Here is an 18376-nt window from a genome sequence, read left to right on the forward strand (position 1 = left end):
TTTGTGGTTGTTTAAAGCACTTATGTCGTTATTGGTCAGGGTGGAACAATGCATGCCGAGCCAGCTTCGACTGCGCCAGCCAACTGTCCTGCCCTACACAGTCTGCTCGGCTGTCTCTGTGGTTTGAGGTTCTGTTCTGTCCTTTCCTCTTCCTTCCATTTTTAACCCCTTGACCCGTTAAGTCTTCAGCGATGATGATGTGGCCGTGCTCGGTCCAGAAATAACTAAGTCACGCAGAGGGCAGAATACTCACTTTTGCTTTCCTGTCACACAAACTGACATTACTTTTGCCTTTAATTTAGCCATTAGAGGGGTTTGTATCGAACAACAAAGCAAGGAATCTCTGTCTCTCAGTCTTTGGGTGTGTCGTCGCATATCTCGAGAACCGTTCATCTGATCTACTTCACACGTGGTGGGTGTACTGCTGGGGGACCCAAGGACTTTCATTGTTGAATATGGGGCACTTTGGACACACGACACATGTTCAATATTGATAACCTTTTGAATAAACAAGCGATAGCGCACTGTACAGCAGCGGAAGCGGGGCTTCGGGTCCCTGCAGACTGGGTCCAGCATGTGGTCCACAGCGGGCCTTTACAGGCCCTGGCTCATTGACTGCGGGTCACTTTTGCTGCTGGATGCTGGATATACAAATGTTACAACCAAAGTCTCTTTTTTTCCTGGAGTCAACTATCGACGATCGATTCTTGTCAACGCTGCAAGCGGCAATACCCGAAGCCAAGCAGTCAGCCCGCTCCAAGTCTCCAAATTGCCACGCTCTGAATGGCCACTGCACCAGTTAGAGTAGTTATTGCCTCAGGTTGTCCTGTTGCATCTATTTAACACAGCATTTGCTCAATTTTCTTTTGATATACTGTGGCAGGTTTATGATTAATTCATGCGTTGGGGCGGTGAGATGCAGAAAATGTGTTCCCTTCCTATGCACAGCAATTTTTAACGACCTTAACAGTGTTTTTTTTTTTTCATTTGAACAAAGCCTACAGGAGTGTACACTTTAACCAAAGATGCTGGGAAATTTGTGTCTGTGGTTTTGCACAAAATATCAGGCTTTTCACACCCACACATCTGTATGACCAATCGCATCAATAACGACGCTTAAGAAACAAAACAATGTGTCACACCCAAACATGTAGTGACATGTACAACTTATATGTGCACAGGCACTCAAACAAGCATCTCCCTTTGGGCAACTATGCAGAGAAAACTATGCAAAAGCTATGAATATTCTAAGTGAGATATGGTGGGGGGGGCAATTCATTACTAGATTCATCCTAGCAGATGTTATGATACCTCCCTTAGCTCTGCCTCTCACGGTGCTTTGGTCATTAGCTGCCTGCTCTGTATGTCTTCTTGCATAACATGTAGACAATTACACAACAGTCCCATTTATACCCCGAGACACACACACATACACACACACACGCAATCCCTCACGCGGAACAGCTTGCCCAGAACAAACAAAGCCAGCAGGGACTGTCTGGGGACACATTTCTGTTTGATGTGCGTTACTTTTGAAGACGAGTGATCTGGGTTTTTTTGTCCACGGACTCCGCAGAGTCAGAGTGAAACCAGTGTCGTCGTTATGAACCTCCAGGAAGCGCGAGTGCTGTAGTAGCAAAATACACACAAGTGAGCAGAGAGCAGAACCACTTCTCTGTTTAGTCATCAACAAGTCATCTGTTTGTACCGCAGGCTGTGTGCATGAATTTGTCACCAACCCCAGCTGTGTATATTGTCCTATTTGTTGCAGAGGCCCCAGCCTCCAAGTCTGGTCAAGGCTACTCTGGAGGTCCCCGCATCCAAAGACAGGAGCAGGTCATCCACCTGTCCCCGAAGAAGAGCAGCCAGGTCAGGCTTTACACACTATTTACACCATCAGGGTTCAATGATCACTAACATAGAAATCTCCCTCACCTGTCATTTCCACTTTCTCCTTGTTCCAGCAGTCGGACGGCCCTTATTCTGGGCACTCCAGCAGTAACACTCTATCCAGCACAGCCTCCAGCGGGGGCCACAGCGACAGCGATAAATGGTACGAAATGGGAGCGGGTGGAGGCTCCAGCGGTGACCAGGGTGAGCCGGAGCCCAATGGCCTGGGCGGAGGAGGCTACCTGCAGGGGACGTCTGCCGACAGCGGCATAGACACCAGCTCGTACGGAGCCTCTCACCACACACACCCCCACTCTCATCATGGCAGCACCACCTCCCTGCTGGCCCCGAGCAGAGAGAGCAGGGAGAGCAGGGAGAGCAGGGAGAGCAGGGAGAGCAGAGAGAGCAGGGAGAGGTCAGCGTCTCCATGGCACAGCCCTACAGAGGGAGGTCGCCGGATGCTGGAGAGGTCGCCGGCTGCAGCCGAGTCCCCGGGCCCTCCGGCGGAAAGGAGTGTGGAGGGGACGGGCAGAAGCCCGCCTACTCATCTCCTTGTTAGAGACAGCAGCACCTACAGTCTGAGTGAAGCTGGATCACACTCCAGGTATGTGTTTGTGTGAGGAGAAGCTTTTCTCAGTTCTCTAAATTATCTCTCAATAAAAGTTGCAGGGTACAGTTTTATCTAATTTCAGTGTTAGTTTCAATTTTGATCTCTTCCACTTTGTCATGTGGCATCGCAGCATTTGCTTGACCTCTGCAGAATGTTTTCCAACTCTCATTACTCAAGCTAATACTTCTCCGCCCAAGAGGAACACACACTAGACCACCTCGCTCTCATTAAGTCTTTCCTGTAAACCAAGCACGGGAGCAGTCTTAGCTCCCTCTTATCTTTCCACATTAGCCCTCAGGAAATGTGCAACACATGTCCTCCTTTACATAGCTCAATCGGTGTCTGGAGCCGAGAGAACTCCAGTGATTTGTTCTTCCTGTTTGAGCGAGTCTTAATTCACCCGTTCAGATCCAGTTACAGTTCATGACCTGACAATCATCAGTCCAGCATTTTAGACACATTTGTATTCTGTTAAAGTGGCGGAGGGGGAATAAAAAAGGGCTCTGAAATGAGTTTGACCGCAGGTGGTACTTTATATGATCTTCCATCTATAACTCAACTATGTAGTTCCTCCCTGGAAATTCCTAGAGTATTAAAATGTTACACTATTGAGATTTGTATTAATGCTTCACCTAAGAAAAAGGTGTATATTGTATAATCTTTTCAGATTCTCATCTCTAAAGATGTTAGAGATCCGGTAAAGCCACAAACAAACCTGCCATTGCCTAAAGATGCAGGATTATGATTAAACATGTATACATCTTTCATCAGGGTCTAAGCTTTTTTTTTTTTTTTTATTTGTGATGCATTTTATAATAACTCCTCTCATTCTCCCCTCTGTTCCTCTCCTAAATCCATCAGTGCCCGGCATTCAGGCCACAGCTCCCCAAGAGAAGAGTCCTCCTCCTCCTCTTCAACAACCACGTCCCCTTCGTCCCAGTCCTCATCATCCCCTGGGCCCAAGAGCTTCTACCCCCGCCAAGGAGCTCAGTCCAAGTACCTGATTGGCTGGAGGAAACCCGGTTCCACCATCAATTCCGTCGACTTCGGCGACGCACGCAAGTAAGGATGGAGCAGAAATTAAGAAACAATTACGTGTGTCTTTCATTGTAGTTCCCAGTCCAGCTTTAAACTGCATACATGATTATGTAACGGTTTAGCTACAGCTCTCACTTTAGAAGGGAATGCCTGGTCTTTTATCACTGCTGTAGTTTGAGACAGTTTGGAACAAGTGAACCAGGGATACACTGGGTTGAGGTCTGGACAAATGAAGAAGAGGACTTGTCCAATGTAATGCAATTTACTCACAATCCCAATACCACCCTTTGTAAAGCTTATAATGTAGCATTTATGTTGAGACTGTGTCAGAGGTGATCCCTTCATCCCTTTATGTATATTGGGGCGACAAAATTGAACATTAAGAGATTTTCAATGACAGTTTTTATTTTAGGAATGTTTCATAAGTCTGCATTTAATCCCTTTACTTTACTATTTATGTCTTCCTGTAGTAATATCATGCATACTACTCGATTACCCCCTGGTGGTTGAAGAGTATATTACACTCGAGGCTTAATGCGGTAACTGAATGCAATTAAAGGCACTACTGTTGACACTAACGACCACATATTTTTCATATACCGATGCTATTACTATATGAGGACAATGCATTAACAGTGCAGCGTGGACCATTTTCCTCCTGAATGTGTTTGCTGAATCGTTTGGCTTGCGTCTGTGTGTGTGTGTGTGTGTGTGTGTGTGTGTGTGTGTGTGTATTAGGAAGTCTCCGGGAGAGGGTGGAGTGGAGGTTGCTCCGACCCCAGCAGCCAGGCCCTCTCTTCGGGACATGCACTCGCCCCAGCCTCATGCCAAATCTACGATGGAGGAAGATGTGAAGAGACACTGTGCCCAAGACAGCCCTCCACCACCGCGCAGACATAAGGAAAAGGTACATCTGCAGGTTTATTTGCGACCCTTGTTACAGGAAGAACCTGTAAAGAGACATCCAGGAACATGTCTTAACATTACTGAACTGCTGCTAGCCAGGTTTTTACACCTCTTGTATATCAGTGAGTCTTTCTACTGTAGTGAGTAAAGTTGATTAAGGAATACTGCTCTATAGACGAGGCTAAATCAAGTCATTATAATTCTGCTCCTGACACAGTACCCACTAAATGTGCTTCTTTCAAAGAAATCTCTGTGATGGGACGGGAACATTTAGAAACCTCAATAAGTTCCCACATTTGTCCAATCGGTCTGACACTCAATTCATTATCGGTGTAAATTGTGCATATAAAGCACATATAAATGTAAACATCAGGCATTCAATTTGTATATCAGTTACTCACCCAGTGTTGTGGATAATCAAAAAACAGAGAAGTCTTGATACAATTGAAGTGAACAACAGTAAAACTATATCAAAAACATCTGTTTTCAAACTCTCACACAACTTTTCTCTATAATCCAAGACTCATTAATCCAGTCTGTATGTTCACTACTTCCAAACCACATGAACCTTCACTAAAACCGTACTATTAAAACACTTAGGCTGTTGTTAAACGTGGCAACCATTTAATGCAATTCATCAAGACTTTTCTCCGTTTTTGATTCTTCATTCTCCAGGTTCACGTTTATTTCCAAGAATTCAGTGTAACACGGAGTGAGTAATTGATGTAGAACTGGTGAATTATTCCTTTGAATAAGACTAAACTTTCACACATGCAGCAGTATTGACGCCGTTGGGCTCTATACAGGTGTTCAGCCACATAATGAATGGGTGCAGATCCTGTTTCTCAGTGATGTAATACAATTAACACTTCCCCATCACTTCCTCCCATCCTGTGAAGCACGGCCAGAAATCACCACCGAGCCAGCCTCTCAGCCGCCGTCGCTCACTCCATCGCACCCTATCGGATGAGAGCATCTATCGTGGCCAACGCCTTCCTACCTTGTGCAACTCCGTAACGGAACCGACACTCAGCGCAGATGTTCTCTTCAGCTGCTCCACCCTCCCACGCTCACCCACCACCCGCGGTGTTCCGCTCAGACGGCCTTCCTATAAGCTGGGAGTCAAAATCCACGGTAAGGAGGAGGTGGAGGAGTGGAGGTGTCTTGCCCATAGAGGTATTTATAACAGCTGGAATCTATTCACACTGAAAAAGGTGCTTCTATTGATTTGTAAAAGACTATATTATATTATGTGGTCATTTTATCCATGGAGTGAAAGCAGTGCAGGAAAAGGAGCTTTATACATCCCCACTAAGTCATGTGTTTTGTTTATAATTATGATTAATACAAAATAATAGCTGTAAGAAACGGAAACGGATCTGATTCAGCTCCAGATGTGTATCTGCTGCCCTCTTTTGATTGAAATTATACAATGGCAAAAAAAAGGGTAATTTTACATTCAGTTCATTCCACGACTTGTTTGTTTTCCGTTGACAGGCGACCTTTCGGCATCCGACACATCATTGGTGGATTTGGTGGAGCGTCATCGCGGACCTCTCCCGAAGGAGCTGATGCCCCTCCCGTCTCAAGACAGAGACAGCCCCCTAGAGTGGACACACCTGGTGGATGTGGCCAATACCTTTGAGGGTGAAAGAAACCCACACTACGGTATTACCAATTACTAATAAGCGCACACGTGTCTGTTCTTTAATGCGATTTATCTCCTTGCACAAGATGCACTAAGATAAGCACTTGACCTAAATAAATGAAAAGAGAACATCAAATTGGTCTAAAGGTAGTATCAAGTAATTATGATACTCACTGTCACCATTGCAGTGTCACACCACTCATGTATGCATTTTACATTATGAATAATAATAATAAGGCATTTTTTATTCATTCTGCATCTGTTGCTGATTGTGTGTATTTGTAACTTAACATGACTTGTTGTCATCTTTGTCCGTTTCTCTCCGCTTCCAGTCCAGAGAAGTTACGTGTTCGGAGATTCGAACCACAGAAGCAGCGGCGCCTCCACTCCCCAACAGCCACACATAGAGCTGCAGCCTGCTCCGCTGTCCCGGCCCTCGTCCAGGTAACACCATACTCATACGCTCTTTACCGGTTTGATTCTCATCTTTATTTACTTCACTCACACACGGTTTCTTTCTTATCTGTCTAAATGTATCCATCTGAAAATATCAGAAGCTACCATCTCCGCTCTGTGACATATTCACAAGACTTAATCTTGCTGTATGTCACCATGGCCCGTCTTGAAACGGAGAAAAAGGTCTTTTACTGTAGATATGCTGCTCCTCCTCAGCTTGGGATTTGTTGCAGATCAGTTTGGGTCTCAGGGAGATTGTCTCTGGAATTTTTTTCAAAAAGAGGGTGAAGCTGTTGGAGGAAGGTACATTTTTGGCTGAACTAAATTTGGCTGAACTAATTGCTGTGATCCAGGATACGATGAGCTGAGTCTTATTTTGGTAAACTCATGCTGTGATCTGAAATGTTAATGTCTGTCACTGTAACTTTGTTTTAACTTGGCCAGGACAGGCCAGGGTTTTTAATCTCAAAGAGGCTTTTTTCTTGAATAAAAAACATTTAAAATAAAGGTTTTGGGGGATATATTAGATTAAATCAGATGCAACTTTTTCAGTACTACGGGATTCAGTTTAGCATCTAACTAGGAAGTGTAAACAGTTGCAAGTGTGATTAGATATAAATTAGAAGACTCCAGATGAAAAATAGCCTCTTGGCATTTATAGAGGTGTTTTATTAATGTGCACTGTTCCTTCAAAATAAACCAATAAATACAATAAAATGGATGAATAGGTGTGGAGCGTGCGTTAAATGTACAGGAGATACAGGACACAGTGCATCAGTGGGGTCGTGAAGCAGAACAGACGTAACGGATATTTACAAGATGAGCAGAAACTAATGAATGATTGTAGAGGATGAACAGTTAACCAGTGAGTAGTATGGTGGAGGGCACGTAGTGTAAACCGTGTTCTGCAGTGTCTGTCATAATTGAATATGATTATCCGCTCTCTATTAGAGTGTATGTGAACGTCCTGCTGTGTGCCGCTTTCTTCTCCACAGTGAGGGTCACATAGGGCTGGAGAGGAAGGTCACCAAGCTGGAGGCCATGGTGAAGATGCTGCAGGAGGACCTGAAGAAGGTGGGAGGGAAAACACAAACGCGTGCGCATGCATATGCATATATACATATACATGTATACAGTTTTTTAGTTGATTGTTTTGGGCTGCGTCGAGAACTTTTGTCTGCATGTTTACAACCTCCACTCTGTGTTGTGCTAAAAGGTAATATCCTGGCTCCCCCTCTCTATTCGAGTGCCAGAAGGAATGAAAAATGAAAGGCTACGGGTTGATTTGCATACAACTGAACAGCTCCAGATGGTGTAAATGAACACTTTGTCTTAAATATAAAACACAGCGTCAGCTGTTGAGCACTGCTGCTGTTGATTTGGTTCCGCTTGATCGCTCAGTGTTGTTAACTGCTGACTCAGATTTCCCTCGAAACACTCTGCAATTATTTTGACTTCAAATCACCTGGAAGGACTGGAAAACAAACAACTTTCAGGATTGCTTGCTTTAGAGTGTGTGTGTGTGTGTGATGCATTTCACACAACTATCTTCATTCATGCTAACTCTCCAGTGTCAAACAAGAGAGTTTCAGATTTTGTACAGCCCGGTTAAACTGCAAAAAACATGTACAGCTGCTCCTAAAAGTCTCCTTTATAGTCTAATAAAGAAAATTTAGTACAGTCTCTTATTTCAAGGAACCACAAAAGATTGCGGCTGTGCAGAAAGTCAGCAACACGGTTTAGCTAGATAGGAATATTCAGTTGGTACGACACCACCCAATGTGTCTTCCTCACCGTTATACCACGAGCAACACCCTCTAATAATGATACCAGACAGGATTGATTATTTACACCAAATCCTACTTCTAAAAGCAGCACAATTATTTTTTTTAATCATTCATTCGCCAACAGGACTGGAAGCTTTTAAAGGTTTGAGCTGCTCGTTAACAACCCAGACCCGTTAGCAGCGAAGCGTTTTCCTCCTCAACATTGCTGTGTCCATTGGTGTGATTAGTTTCTTACGCAATTCTTCGTAAATTCTCTGCTGTCTGTGAAATACTGGAGAGCGTTATGCTGTCTGCATTCATTTCTTTTTAAGTAGCAGTCGATGAGTTCGACAGCAGGAAAACTAATAAGCTTCTCTCTCACCTCCTTCAACCACCCTCAAGCCAGCAGCAATCGGCTTGCTGCTGACTGACAGCGTGAAGCAAAACTCCCCACAGTTTGTTTTCTTTAACTGGCTCGATATTTATGTTCATGCACCCAACTAGAGATTTACTTTCGTTGTGCTGTTGGCGGATTCAAAGTGTCAACTGATAAAAATCGACCCACAAAAGCCCTTAAAGTTCTCTCGAGTGTGACTCACAGTCTGCAGAGCTGAGAGGTTTATGTAAACACCAGATATTGTTTATTATATTTATACAGACAGTAAGGGGTTTACATTGAATCTTGAGTGTGAGGACATTTTTTTTTTTCTTCAAAGTAAACTGCTTTAATTGATTGCTTTTTCCAACCTCTCCCCGTCTTATCACAGGAGCGTGATGAGAAGGGGAGACTTCAGGGTCAGATCAAGAGGCTGTGGGAGGACAACCAGAGACTGCAGGAGGAGTCGCAGACCTCTGCCGCCAAGCTCAAGAAGTTCACCGAGTGGGTCTTCAACACCATCGACATGAACTGACTCCGACCCGCACATTTCAACCCGCGCACGCACGCACACACATGCATACATCAGCACAAACGGTCTGGACGGCGAGGCAGAGGGGGGGGGGGGGGGGGGGGGGGGGGGAACTGTGCACAAGAGAAGTGGACTTGTTGGTCCCAAATCAGCCTGATGCCGCTAAGCCCCTCCCACCATCTTCCATTGGGTTCAAACATCAGCGGGTAATATTATCGACCAGCCTCAGTCCCCACAGACCCCTCTGTTTACCTTTCTCCGGATGAGACTCCAGAAAAATGGGTGTTTATCAGATTATGAAAGAATCGCCACTTTGCAGAATTGATCTTTCGCTCATCTCGCTGTGCCAAAATCTTTTTTTTTGTGTTTTTTTTTTGCAAAATTGCCAACAAAGAGGAAGCTCTTCCCCTCTGTTCTCTTTCTGAAGAAGTCGGCTTCGCAAAATGTCACCAGACTCCCCCCCCCCCCCCCCCCCCCCCCCCATGCCTTCTCAGTGGATGCGCTTCTCTTAAGTCCATATCTGGCCTTTTCCCTCTCTTTTGCCCAGCTTCTCTGAAAGTTGACTTGAGTCTTTAGTGCCAAACCCAAGCCGCCACAGCAGAGGGTAGCAGACAGCCACGTGACTTAAGAGAAGACGTCTCTGAAAATGCCACGCAAAGTCTGACGGGAATGCGACGGATCTGCCAGCCCAGCCGCTCGGAGCTCGCCGTAACACAAACAACGTGGTGTACTGAAATCTAAAGCCTCAAGGCCACTGGACACCGGAGACGTTTTCATTTCCTTTCACATGTGAATGGAGTGTAAAGAGTTTTAGTGTTTCCTGTCCTCGAAGCTTCTGACCACTGAAGGGTGTCAACATGGAAGCAGGTTGACATGTGTCTGAACGGGAGGGAAACATGGATTTGTACAGTGTTTTCTCTTTTTTTTCCTCTCCTCTGTGTCACTCATATCTGGATTACAGCATCCTGTTTGTCTCTACAGCACAAACCAACACCTGGCAGAGGAGTATATTTATAAGCCATCGGCAAGTGGTGCCGTTAAACATGACTGATATCCAGAGTGCTTTGGTCCATCCCAACTGTATGTGTCTTAAAAAGCAATAGGAAGAAGTCAGGACTCCTGTCTCTCCCCCCAAAAAAGGGAGAGTTTGCTCTCGGGAAGATCTTTGATGTGGGAAAAGCTGTTTTTAAAGGTTACGCCTCAAAGACACCAGTCTCTATCTTCCATTAAAGCGGTGAACGTCGCGCTTTGAGGAAAAAAGGAAAGAGAGGACTCCACTCGCCATCCCACTGTCTGGAATACAGAGCGCCAGCTGAAAAGCAATGACAGAGACATTTTTGGGAGGGAAAAGTAAGAAGGGACTTTTTCTTTTTTTTTTTTCAGGTTAATTTATTTCCTTGTATTATAATTCCAATAAATAAGTTGTTCTATTCGTACAGTACAACTGACATCAGTGTTTAGTTTCTCAAGAAAATGGTCACTTGCGATATTATTTAAATGTCTTTCTTTCTTAATTCTGGCTCAAGCCGAAATATATGCTTTTAATTCTGTATTATGTTGTATTTCGTAGTGCCCAAGCCTGCTGTCGTGTTGCTTACAGTGCCCTCTAGTGATGACCAGTGGAAATGTCATGATTATTAGATGTGCTGCCAGTCACTCTGTAAATTCCCCACGCCTCTTCAACAATCAGACAGACATCGACCGGGAGGGGGGGGGCCTGCTTTGAGAGACAATCAAAGGTGGATGTTTGATAAAGGGAGCAGCCCGTAGGTGTACTTGTATGTATGTGGGTGTGTTTTACATTTTGAACATGTCTAGTTTTCCTCAGGTTCAGTGTGTTGGGGACAGTGAGGATCTTTAGAGAAAGTAAAAAGGACTTGTATGATTGGATTAAAAATGCCCCCGATAAGAAGGAGCGGCAGTACGTGTGTGTGTGTGTGTGTGTGTGTGTGTGTGTGTGTGTGTGTGTGTGTGTGTGTGTGTGTGTGTGTGTGTGTGTGTGTGTGTGTGTGTGTGTGTGTGTGTGTGTGTGTGTGTGTGTGTGTGTGTGTGTGTATCGGTCTTTTCAGCCGTGCCTACAGTCACTTACGTTGGTCATTTACTCCCAGGCAGAGCAGGGACGTGCCTTTTGAAACAGCACCTGGGGAACAGATGAAAGGGAAAGGCTCTTCTTCTTCATCCTGAAAAATAGACACACATGATAACACACACACACTAGTTTTAAATAGCCTCATACTCACAGTTGTAGACTTGATAAAAGTTTGTACGGGGAGGCGTCGGCCTTTCCCTTGTACGTATGAATATTGTGACTGAACACAGCCAGGCTGGCCGGCCTCCAGACACAGGGACGAGAGTGTGTGCCGAAATGCGTCGGTGTGTATGCCTTTGCATTCAGTTGCATGCAGTATATCTTTCAGGGCCCCTGTAATAAGAGTGTATTGGAAATAAATGTCGTCGTCCCCCCCCCCCCCCCAAATCACAAAGCTACTTACAACCCAAGCAGGAGCCCACACAGCTATTTCCTCAGCCAGGTGTCTGTGTCGGGGGTTATTTTCAGGTCGTTAACTTGAGCATGTACGTTGAAACGGTTGTTCGCGTGCTGCACTGGTGTAAGCCTTAATTCCTTCCCCCTGCGATGAAAAGACGCTCCCAGTTTTTGAATCTCCTAAAGTTCATTTGCATCTTGAATTGATGCAATTAAAACCCTGCAGCATAAAGCACAAAACGGCACCCGGTCTGAATGTAAAGAGAATATAAACGGGCTAAAGGTATGATGTTTACTATAACTGCCATTCAGCTCTGCGGGTTTGCAGGGAGATGAGTGAACTCTTAACAAAGACGATGTAAACGGTTCTGTTTTAAGAATCTCTTGGATTATAACACCACCAGTGGACAGTCAAGTGCTTAATTGTCTTGCTTGATGATATGATTTGGTTGTTTTAACACGTTGGCCACTTGTGAAAAGCAGTCTAGTAGTCATCCAATAATGTGAAATCCTCAAAATATATAGAAAATAAGAGTTGTGTCGGCAGAAATGTCCCCAAATTCCAGGTTTTGACTGTAAATTGTTTTGAGCACTGGTTTCCTTGCCAGAACTACAGTATGTCGATGCTTAAATAATTACTAATATGTAATGTTTCGTATTTTATTGTACATGGAAAGTGCTCTAGTTTTTTGTATTCCAAATGAAGTATGGCCAAATGACAAACTGTGCAGTGCAGATGTTTTGCTCGCATCTTTAAAAGTGTGCATCAAGTTGGATGTTAGTTACAGCTGTCCACCTTATTCAGACACACACACACACCAGTTACTTCAGTGTGAATGTTGTTATTTTACAGTTCGTTTTGTTTCTTTCCTCAGTTCAGATGTTCAAATGTTCCGTTTTGTAATATCTTTTATTTTTAAGAACCTTTGCACAATGTTTTATAAAAAAGTGCTTGTGTCGACAGGTTTTGGATAAGACGGGTGAATTGATCCATTCCTGTGCCATCTTGTCTTGATGTCACTCTGTAGTTTTCCTGCCAATGCAGTTCCTGCCAAACAGAGGAAGGTGCTCGACTTTATTCCCCCCCCCCCCTCAAGCATCACTGAACAGACAAGAGCAGGCTGCGTGTTGTTGGTTCTGTACAGGATGCTGGTTTTCAGTCAAGCGCAACTTGCGAGGTTAGTGATTGCAGCAGGGGAGGACGGCTCCACAAAGCTCAGAGTCCCGGCTTGCATCGCTGTGTCGTGATCCGTTTTGTTTCCCTTCCGTTGGAAGAATAAACTCGACGGTAAAGGGATCAGCTCTGACTGGAGATTAAGCACACTATTTCAAGAGGACCATACGTTTTACAGAGTTGAAAAAATACTGTTTACATCCCGGATCCATTGTCTTTGTAAAATGTAACGGTATGAAAAAGACATTTGCAGTGATCACAGTATTAAAGTTTCTGAAATAAATAAATGCCATATCTATTTGTGGTGCTGTTTACTTGTTGGTTTCTGCTCTATATTGCTTATCTTTTACTTGTAAAGAATAATAAGGAAAACTGTATAATGCATTGACAAAAGAAAGCTATATACAGTGAAATACCCAGAGTACGCAAATGTGCATTGATATATTTGTCTAAAATAACTGATTTAACCAATAGTTCAGTTATTCCCATGTTGAGTAAAGTGAGATGGTGATTTGGTTAAACTGGTTAAACAAAACAAAAGAAACGATTTTCCGATTCAAACGGCCCTTCATTTGGGTGATCATCATATATCGATTTGTAAAACCAAAGGTTGATCCGAACATTGCCATTAACAATAACTTTAAGTACATTTAGTAATGCGTCAGGCTATAGGGTTCCTTAGCTTATGAATAATATCGGCATTAGAATCTCTTTGATATCCAACCAAACTTGGTATTTAACCTTAAATATCCCAGATCGATATTGAATCTAATCGAATTGAATTGAATTAGATCAGTGGCGATACCCTAACAGTGATAGATTTAATGATATATAAATCAAATATGTAGTGATGTGCTGGAGTGAAATACTCCAGCACATCACTACATAGCTAATACGTAGATAAAAATGTGTATTACAGTGTGTATATATGTATGATATGAAAATGTATAAATACAGTTTAAATATCTAAATACTCTTTAAAATATAATTTTAAAATGGTAATACATTTATGCAATAAATAAATGTGTTTGCGTCTAAAAGTAAAATCCCAATTGAGATCAATAATATGCAATAAAAGCCAAATGTGATGCAAACAAAAAAAACACATTTTGTTTTTATTTGCACGATATATTTATTTCAAATTCTGTCAAAAGCTTCAATACCCACATCAATTTATCAAATATATATTTGATTGAACTGAAAATGTTTTCATGTGACGGGCTTCCCAGAGTTAACAGCAGCCAATGTAATGTGTCATCAGGTTTTCCTCGAATGCACTAACAACAGCGGCTCATGTTCGCTCTGAGTGGACACGGGTTTACTTTCTCCCGCAGAGCTTCTGTCTGATTGTATCTAGCGGTGAGTGAGAGAGCGAGGAGAGGGTCGAGGTCTGGGATTTGGACCGAGTCTGCCTCGGGCTGCGATTGTTCCCGCGTCACACTGATTCATCTGATTGCGCTTTAACTGCTCTCACAGCGACAGCAGGGACTCACCTCGCCTGTGTTTTCTTCTTCTTACACTCATTACACAGTAGATGGCTACCACTGCTGAAAGGGAAAAGCATAACAAATCTCAGTATTGCGGGGGGTGGGGGGGTTCATGGAGATGACAGAAGAGCTTTCTGCATCTGAACTTTATGGAAGGAACAGTGTTGTTACACTACTGGAACTAAACGTCAGCCTGAATTACTTCCATGCAATGATGCATTACAGTCTTACCGAAGATCTCCAGCTTGTGAGATTGAGTGCGATTTCAGGAGTACTGATCACATAGAAATAAGGTTGTTTTAGACTTCTATATGCGTTTGTTTGTGATGCCATGAATGGGTAACCTTTATTAAGATCAAGTAGTAGGAAATAATGTTTTAAGCATGTATTACCCTCCTGGGGCCAGGACGCCTGGTATCTGGCACTGCAAAGAAAATAATAATAAAGCAAAAATATTGTGTCATCTAGAGAAACTAGCTTGTTTCCAAATACGTTAAAAAGAAAAATACTTAATTTATTCAAACAAGCATGGGCTGTGAAATACTGCCTGACTGTAAAAATAGAAGACTAGACATAAACTAAGAGGAATTGTAGATTAAGGTTCTTGATAGACTAGAGAACACTTTATTTTCAAGGACCTTCATCAGAGCAGATTAAGGGACTTGAAACTGTCCAAGCTCAATGTCCATTTACTTTCTTTTTCCAGAACTTTTATTCTTATCACAGAACAGAGTCAAAGTCGCCATGGTTATTATCATCACATTGATAATCTAGTCTTGTCCAAAGACTGCCAGCAGGGCTTTAAAGCCTTGATAAAGAAAAGCTGCTTCACCAGTGTCTGTAATTCCCTGCTCATACATCACAGGACTACATTCTTTCCCCAACCGAATGAAATGATGCTTTTCTGGAATTCAAGTCTTTTAGCGAATGTATCTGACTGTGAAAAAAAATAAAATAACCGTCTGACTAATTTGTGCGCTAAACAATGAGTGCGGCTGAGAGAACTATGATCAGACTTGTTGGTTTGTCACCATGTGCTGCTCTGGATCGACCCCCGTGCTGGTTTCAGTCTGTCCACCTGCAGCGGCGGTTCAGGGCCGTCTGAGGCCAGCGCAGCGGTGACTGCAGTCTCGGTGCAGAGGAGGACAGGTTTAGTGCGGAGGAGGCTACAGATTAGTCATCTTTGGTATACAGGTGGAAAATGTGTGGGCTGATTCACCGGGGGTTCCTGTCAAGGATTTGCTACACCGAGAGAAATATGCGATGCCTGAAATGACGTCTGATCAGGGAGAGTGTAAGATGAGGCCATAATTAAGTATCTCCAGGATTCAGGCGTATACAGGTTGCAGAAGCAAATGTGATGTTTAATTTGCCTATGTGTTTACATTTTTGGGCTATTTTGGGCAGCCAGTGGTGGCCCATAAAGACCCCACTGGAGGTACTGGGTGATGAAAATCTTGTTTTTAAGTCAAAAACAGTGTTTCTCTTTTGTGTTCCTGCCAGATTTCAAGTTTAAACTGATAAACAAATCATCTGTATTCAATTTAAAGTGCCCATATTTATGTGTTTATCAGTAGTCTTTAGCTGCAAACGGCGTCATTTCTTATACCAGATTAAATAACTTTCAAAAGCCACTTTGACGCCTGTGCTTCCCCACAACACAATACAATTAAACATATTTAGCTTAGTGGAAGCAGTATTAACTTTGTCATCTATGCATCTCACTTCCTGACAAGTAATTACCCTGCCTGTTCAGGTGATACACACATAATAATATACACACTATCTGCCCGTTACGATGTTAAAGCTTTTATGTTTCGGTCTTTGTTTGATTGAAAAAAGTTACCTTTAACTTTCTCTAAAGAGGAACATTGCAGTAAGTTGACCTGATAGAAAACGTTTGAAAGCACCTAAATAGACACAAATCAAAGCTGTGAATCCTAAAAAGTCCCTTTCCTTATCTGAGTTAGACAATGAGTTTACCACTGTAAAGAATGTATATGTTATCATTAAAAAGGTTTTAAAGTCATTATGTTGAAAATGTCCAACTTAAGTGTCCCGATCCGCGGTAGTATCAACATGTCTCTGACCTGGAAACGCTGAGATGAACGAGCTTAAAGCAACACACAGAACGCACAAACAGCCTTCAGTATGTACAAGCTCAACACACAGTGGAATCATTGTAAACCTTTGGAGATCCCTGCTTATTAGGAACAATTTTATTTGACAAATTCATATCAGACTTCTAATTCTCTATTCTGCACATACAGTTAGAAGGTTGTCAACTTCTCTTCTAACATGGCTTCATCTTCATTTCATTTATTATCCATGTGACGTGGGGGGGGGGAATAAAAAAGAATAAAACATCTCTGTTTACCGGCAGCATGTGGTCGTCTCTTTTTCTTCCTCTTGTGCCGTGTGTGGACCCTTGATGCTTTTATCCCTCACTCCCCAGCAGCCCACACAACGCCTCCGTGTCTCTGTGCGGCTCTCGGCTCTTATCAGACACTCAAGAAGAGAGTCAGAGAAAGTAAAAGGTGTTTTGTTCTTCAAAGGCAGAGCTTTGTTGTCTGCTGTCATTCCAGATGCCAACAGTCCCTTCGCGCAGTGTGATCCGTCGATTTACACAATATACCTGTCAGTCTGTGATGGCTGTGAGTGTAGCAGACCGGCCCAGTAACACAGACGCATCTTTGACATCTCAAGCTATTTCTATAAAGCCTACTTCCAGAATATTTCTATTGATATCAGCTGTTTATAAGATGTGAAGCATCGTGAGAAGCTCTAATTAACTCACTAACAAAGACCGCCTCATGTAAATGTGATTCACACCTACAGAAATCATTCAAAATGCTTTCTGTGGGAGTGCAGACTCCTTTTAGCCCCTTCTTCATTTGTTAAATAGATTCATCCTTCACCCTTCCCTCCACCTGCACTATCCTTTAGTTTTAGCTCATTAGTTTTGGGTTGTACCCAGCCAATCGCAGTTATAAGCTAATGAGATGAGTTTCTGGACTAACAGTGCTGCTCCTTTGCATCGCACGGAGCCAGACGAGATGGTTTGGGTGTCTGATTGAGATGCCTCCTGGATGCCTGTGAAAGCACATCCAACTGGAAGGATTTCCTATGGCCAGACCCAGAACACACTGAGGGATTATATATCCCATCTGGCCTCGGGGTCCCCCAGCAGGAGCTGGAGGAAGAAGCCATGGGGAAGCCAGAGCATCTGGGCTACTTTTCATGCCCTGTTACGGTACCACCATCACCACCCAGACATAAACTAGCAGCAGAAAATGCGCGGATTAATTCAGAATATTTCTTTTTTATGTAAATGTTCTCGGGCTCACCCGGTTTATATTTTACTGATGTTACGTTTAGTACTTTCTTATACTTCTTATACAGTTACACTTTATACAGCTCTTGCCCTTTTAGAGCCCTTGCTCTGAAACGGTGCTAACCAGGGGCGGATTATGAGACAATGGGCTCCTGGGCACAGACCACGCCCCTTTTGTATCTCTTCATGGTCTTTTTGTCTCTTTTTGGTTCTTTTTTTGTCTCTTTGTGCAGTATTACGTCTCAGTTATTGCATGCAGTTTTCCATCTCTTTGATAATCGGTTTCTTTTTGCTCAGTTTTAGTGTCTTTGAGGTCTTTTAGTGTCTCTTTTTGGTGTCATTCTAAATTTATATATATACTATATATATAACCCAAGACAGAATAATTCATCCATGGTGCTAACGGACATATCCACACAGGCAAACATGGGTAAATGTGTGTGTTATTGCATGTCATGAGACATGTAGCTATAAAGGAGCACCAAATGTGGGGCAACTCCCACCCAACCACACACACACACACACACACACACACCTACACACACACACACACACACTTCCCAGTGGGATCTCCTCTTCCTGTTTACAGTTGCTCAATAATTCAGTCAGTCCAGAGTGGAGGCTAGTAGTAGACATGGTGTGTGTGTGTGTGTGTGTGTGTGTGTGTGTGTGTG

At 43.3% G+C, this 18376-nt stretch overlaps 1 protein-coding gene across 2 annotated transcripts in view; it reads left to right on the plus strand.

Annotated features, from left to right (window-relative positions):
• Positions 1-11314, plus strand: part of sipa1l1 (signal-induced proliferation-associated 1 like 1) — a 32184-nt gene extending 20870 nt beyond the window's left edge. Inside the window, exons 15-24 of one of the 2 annotated variants that reach the window (XR_013767519.1) lie at positions 1772-1869; positions 1965-2494; positions 3362-3562; positions 4277-4445; positions 5344-5578; positions 5942-6112; positions 6425-6536; positions 7544-7622; positions 9082-11197; positions 11292-11314. Coding sequence is in view for 1 of the 2 variants with exons in the window: in XM_079180425.1 (XP_079036551.1) it covers positions 1772-1869; positions 1965-2494; positions 3362-3562; positions 4277-4445; positions 5344-5578; positions 5942-6112; positions 6425-6536; positions 7544-7622; positions 9082-9225 (1739 nt within the window). In the remaining variant the exon portion in view is untranslated. The other variant, XM_079180425.1, reaches the window with a different exon arrangement.
• Positions 11315-18376: the final 7062 nt, after the last annotated feature.

Source organism: Pholis gunnellus, assembly GCF_910591455.1.
Source record: "Pholis gunnellus genome assembly, chromosome: 19".
Classification (NCBI taxonomy): domain Eukaryota; kingdom Metazoa; phylum Chordata; class Actinopteri; order Perciformes; family Pholidae; genus Pholis; species Pholis gunnellus.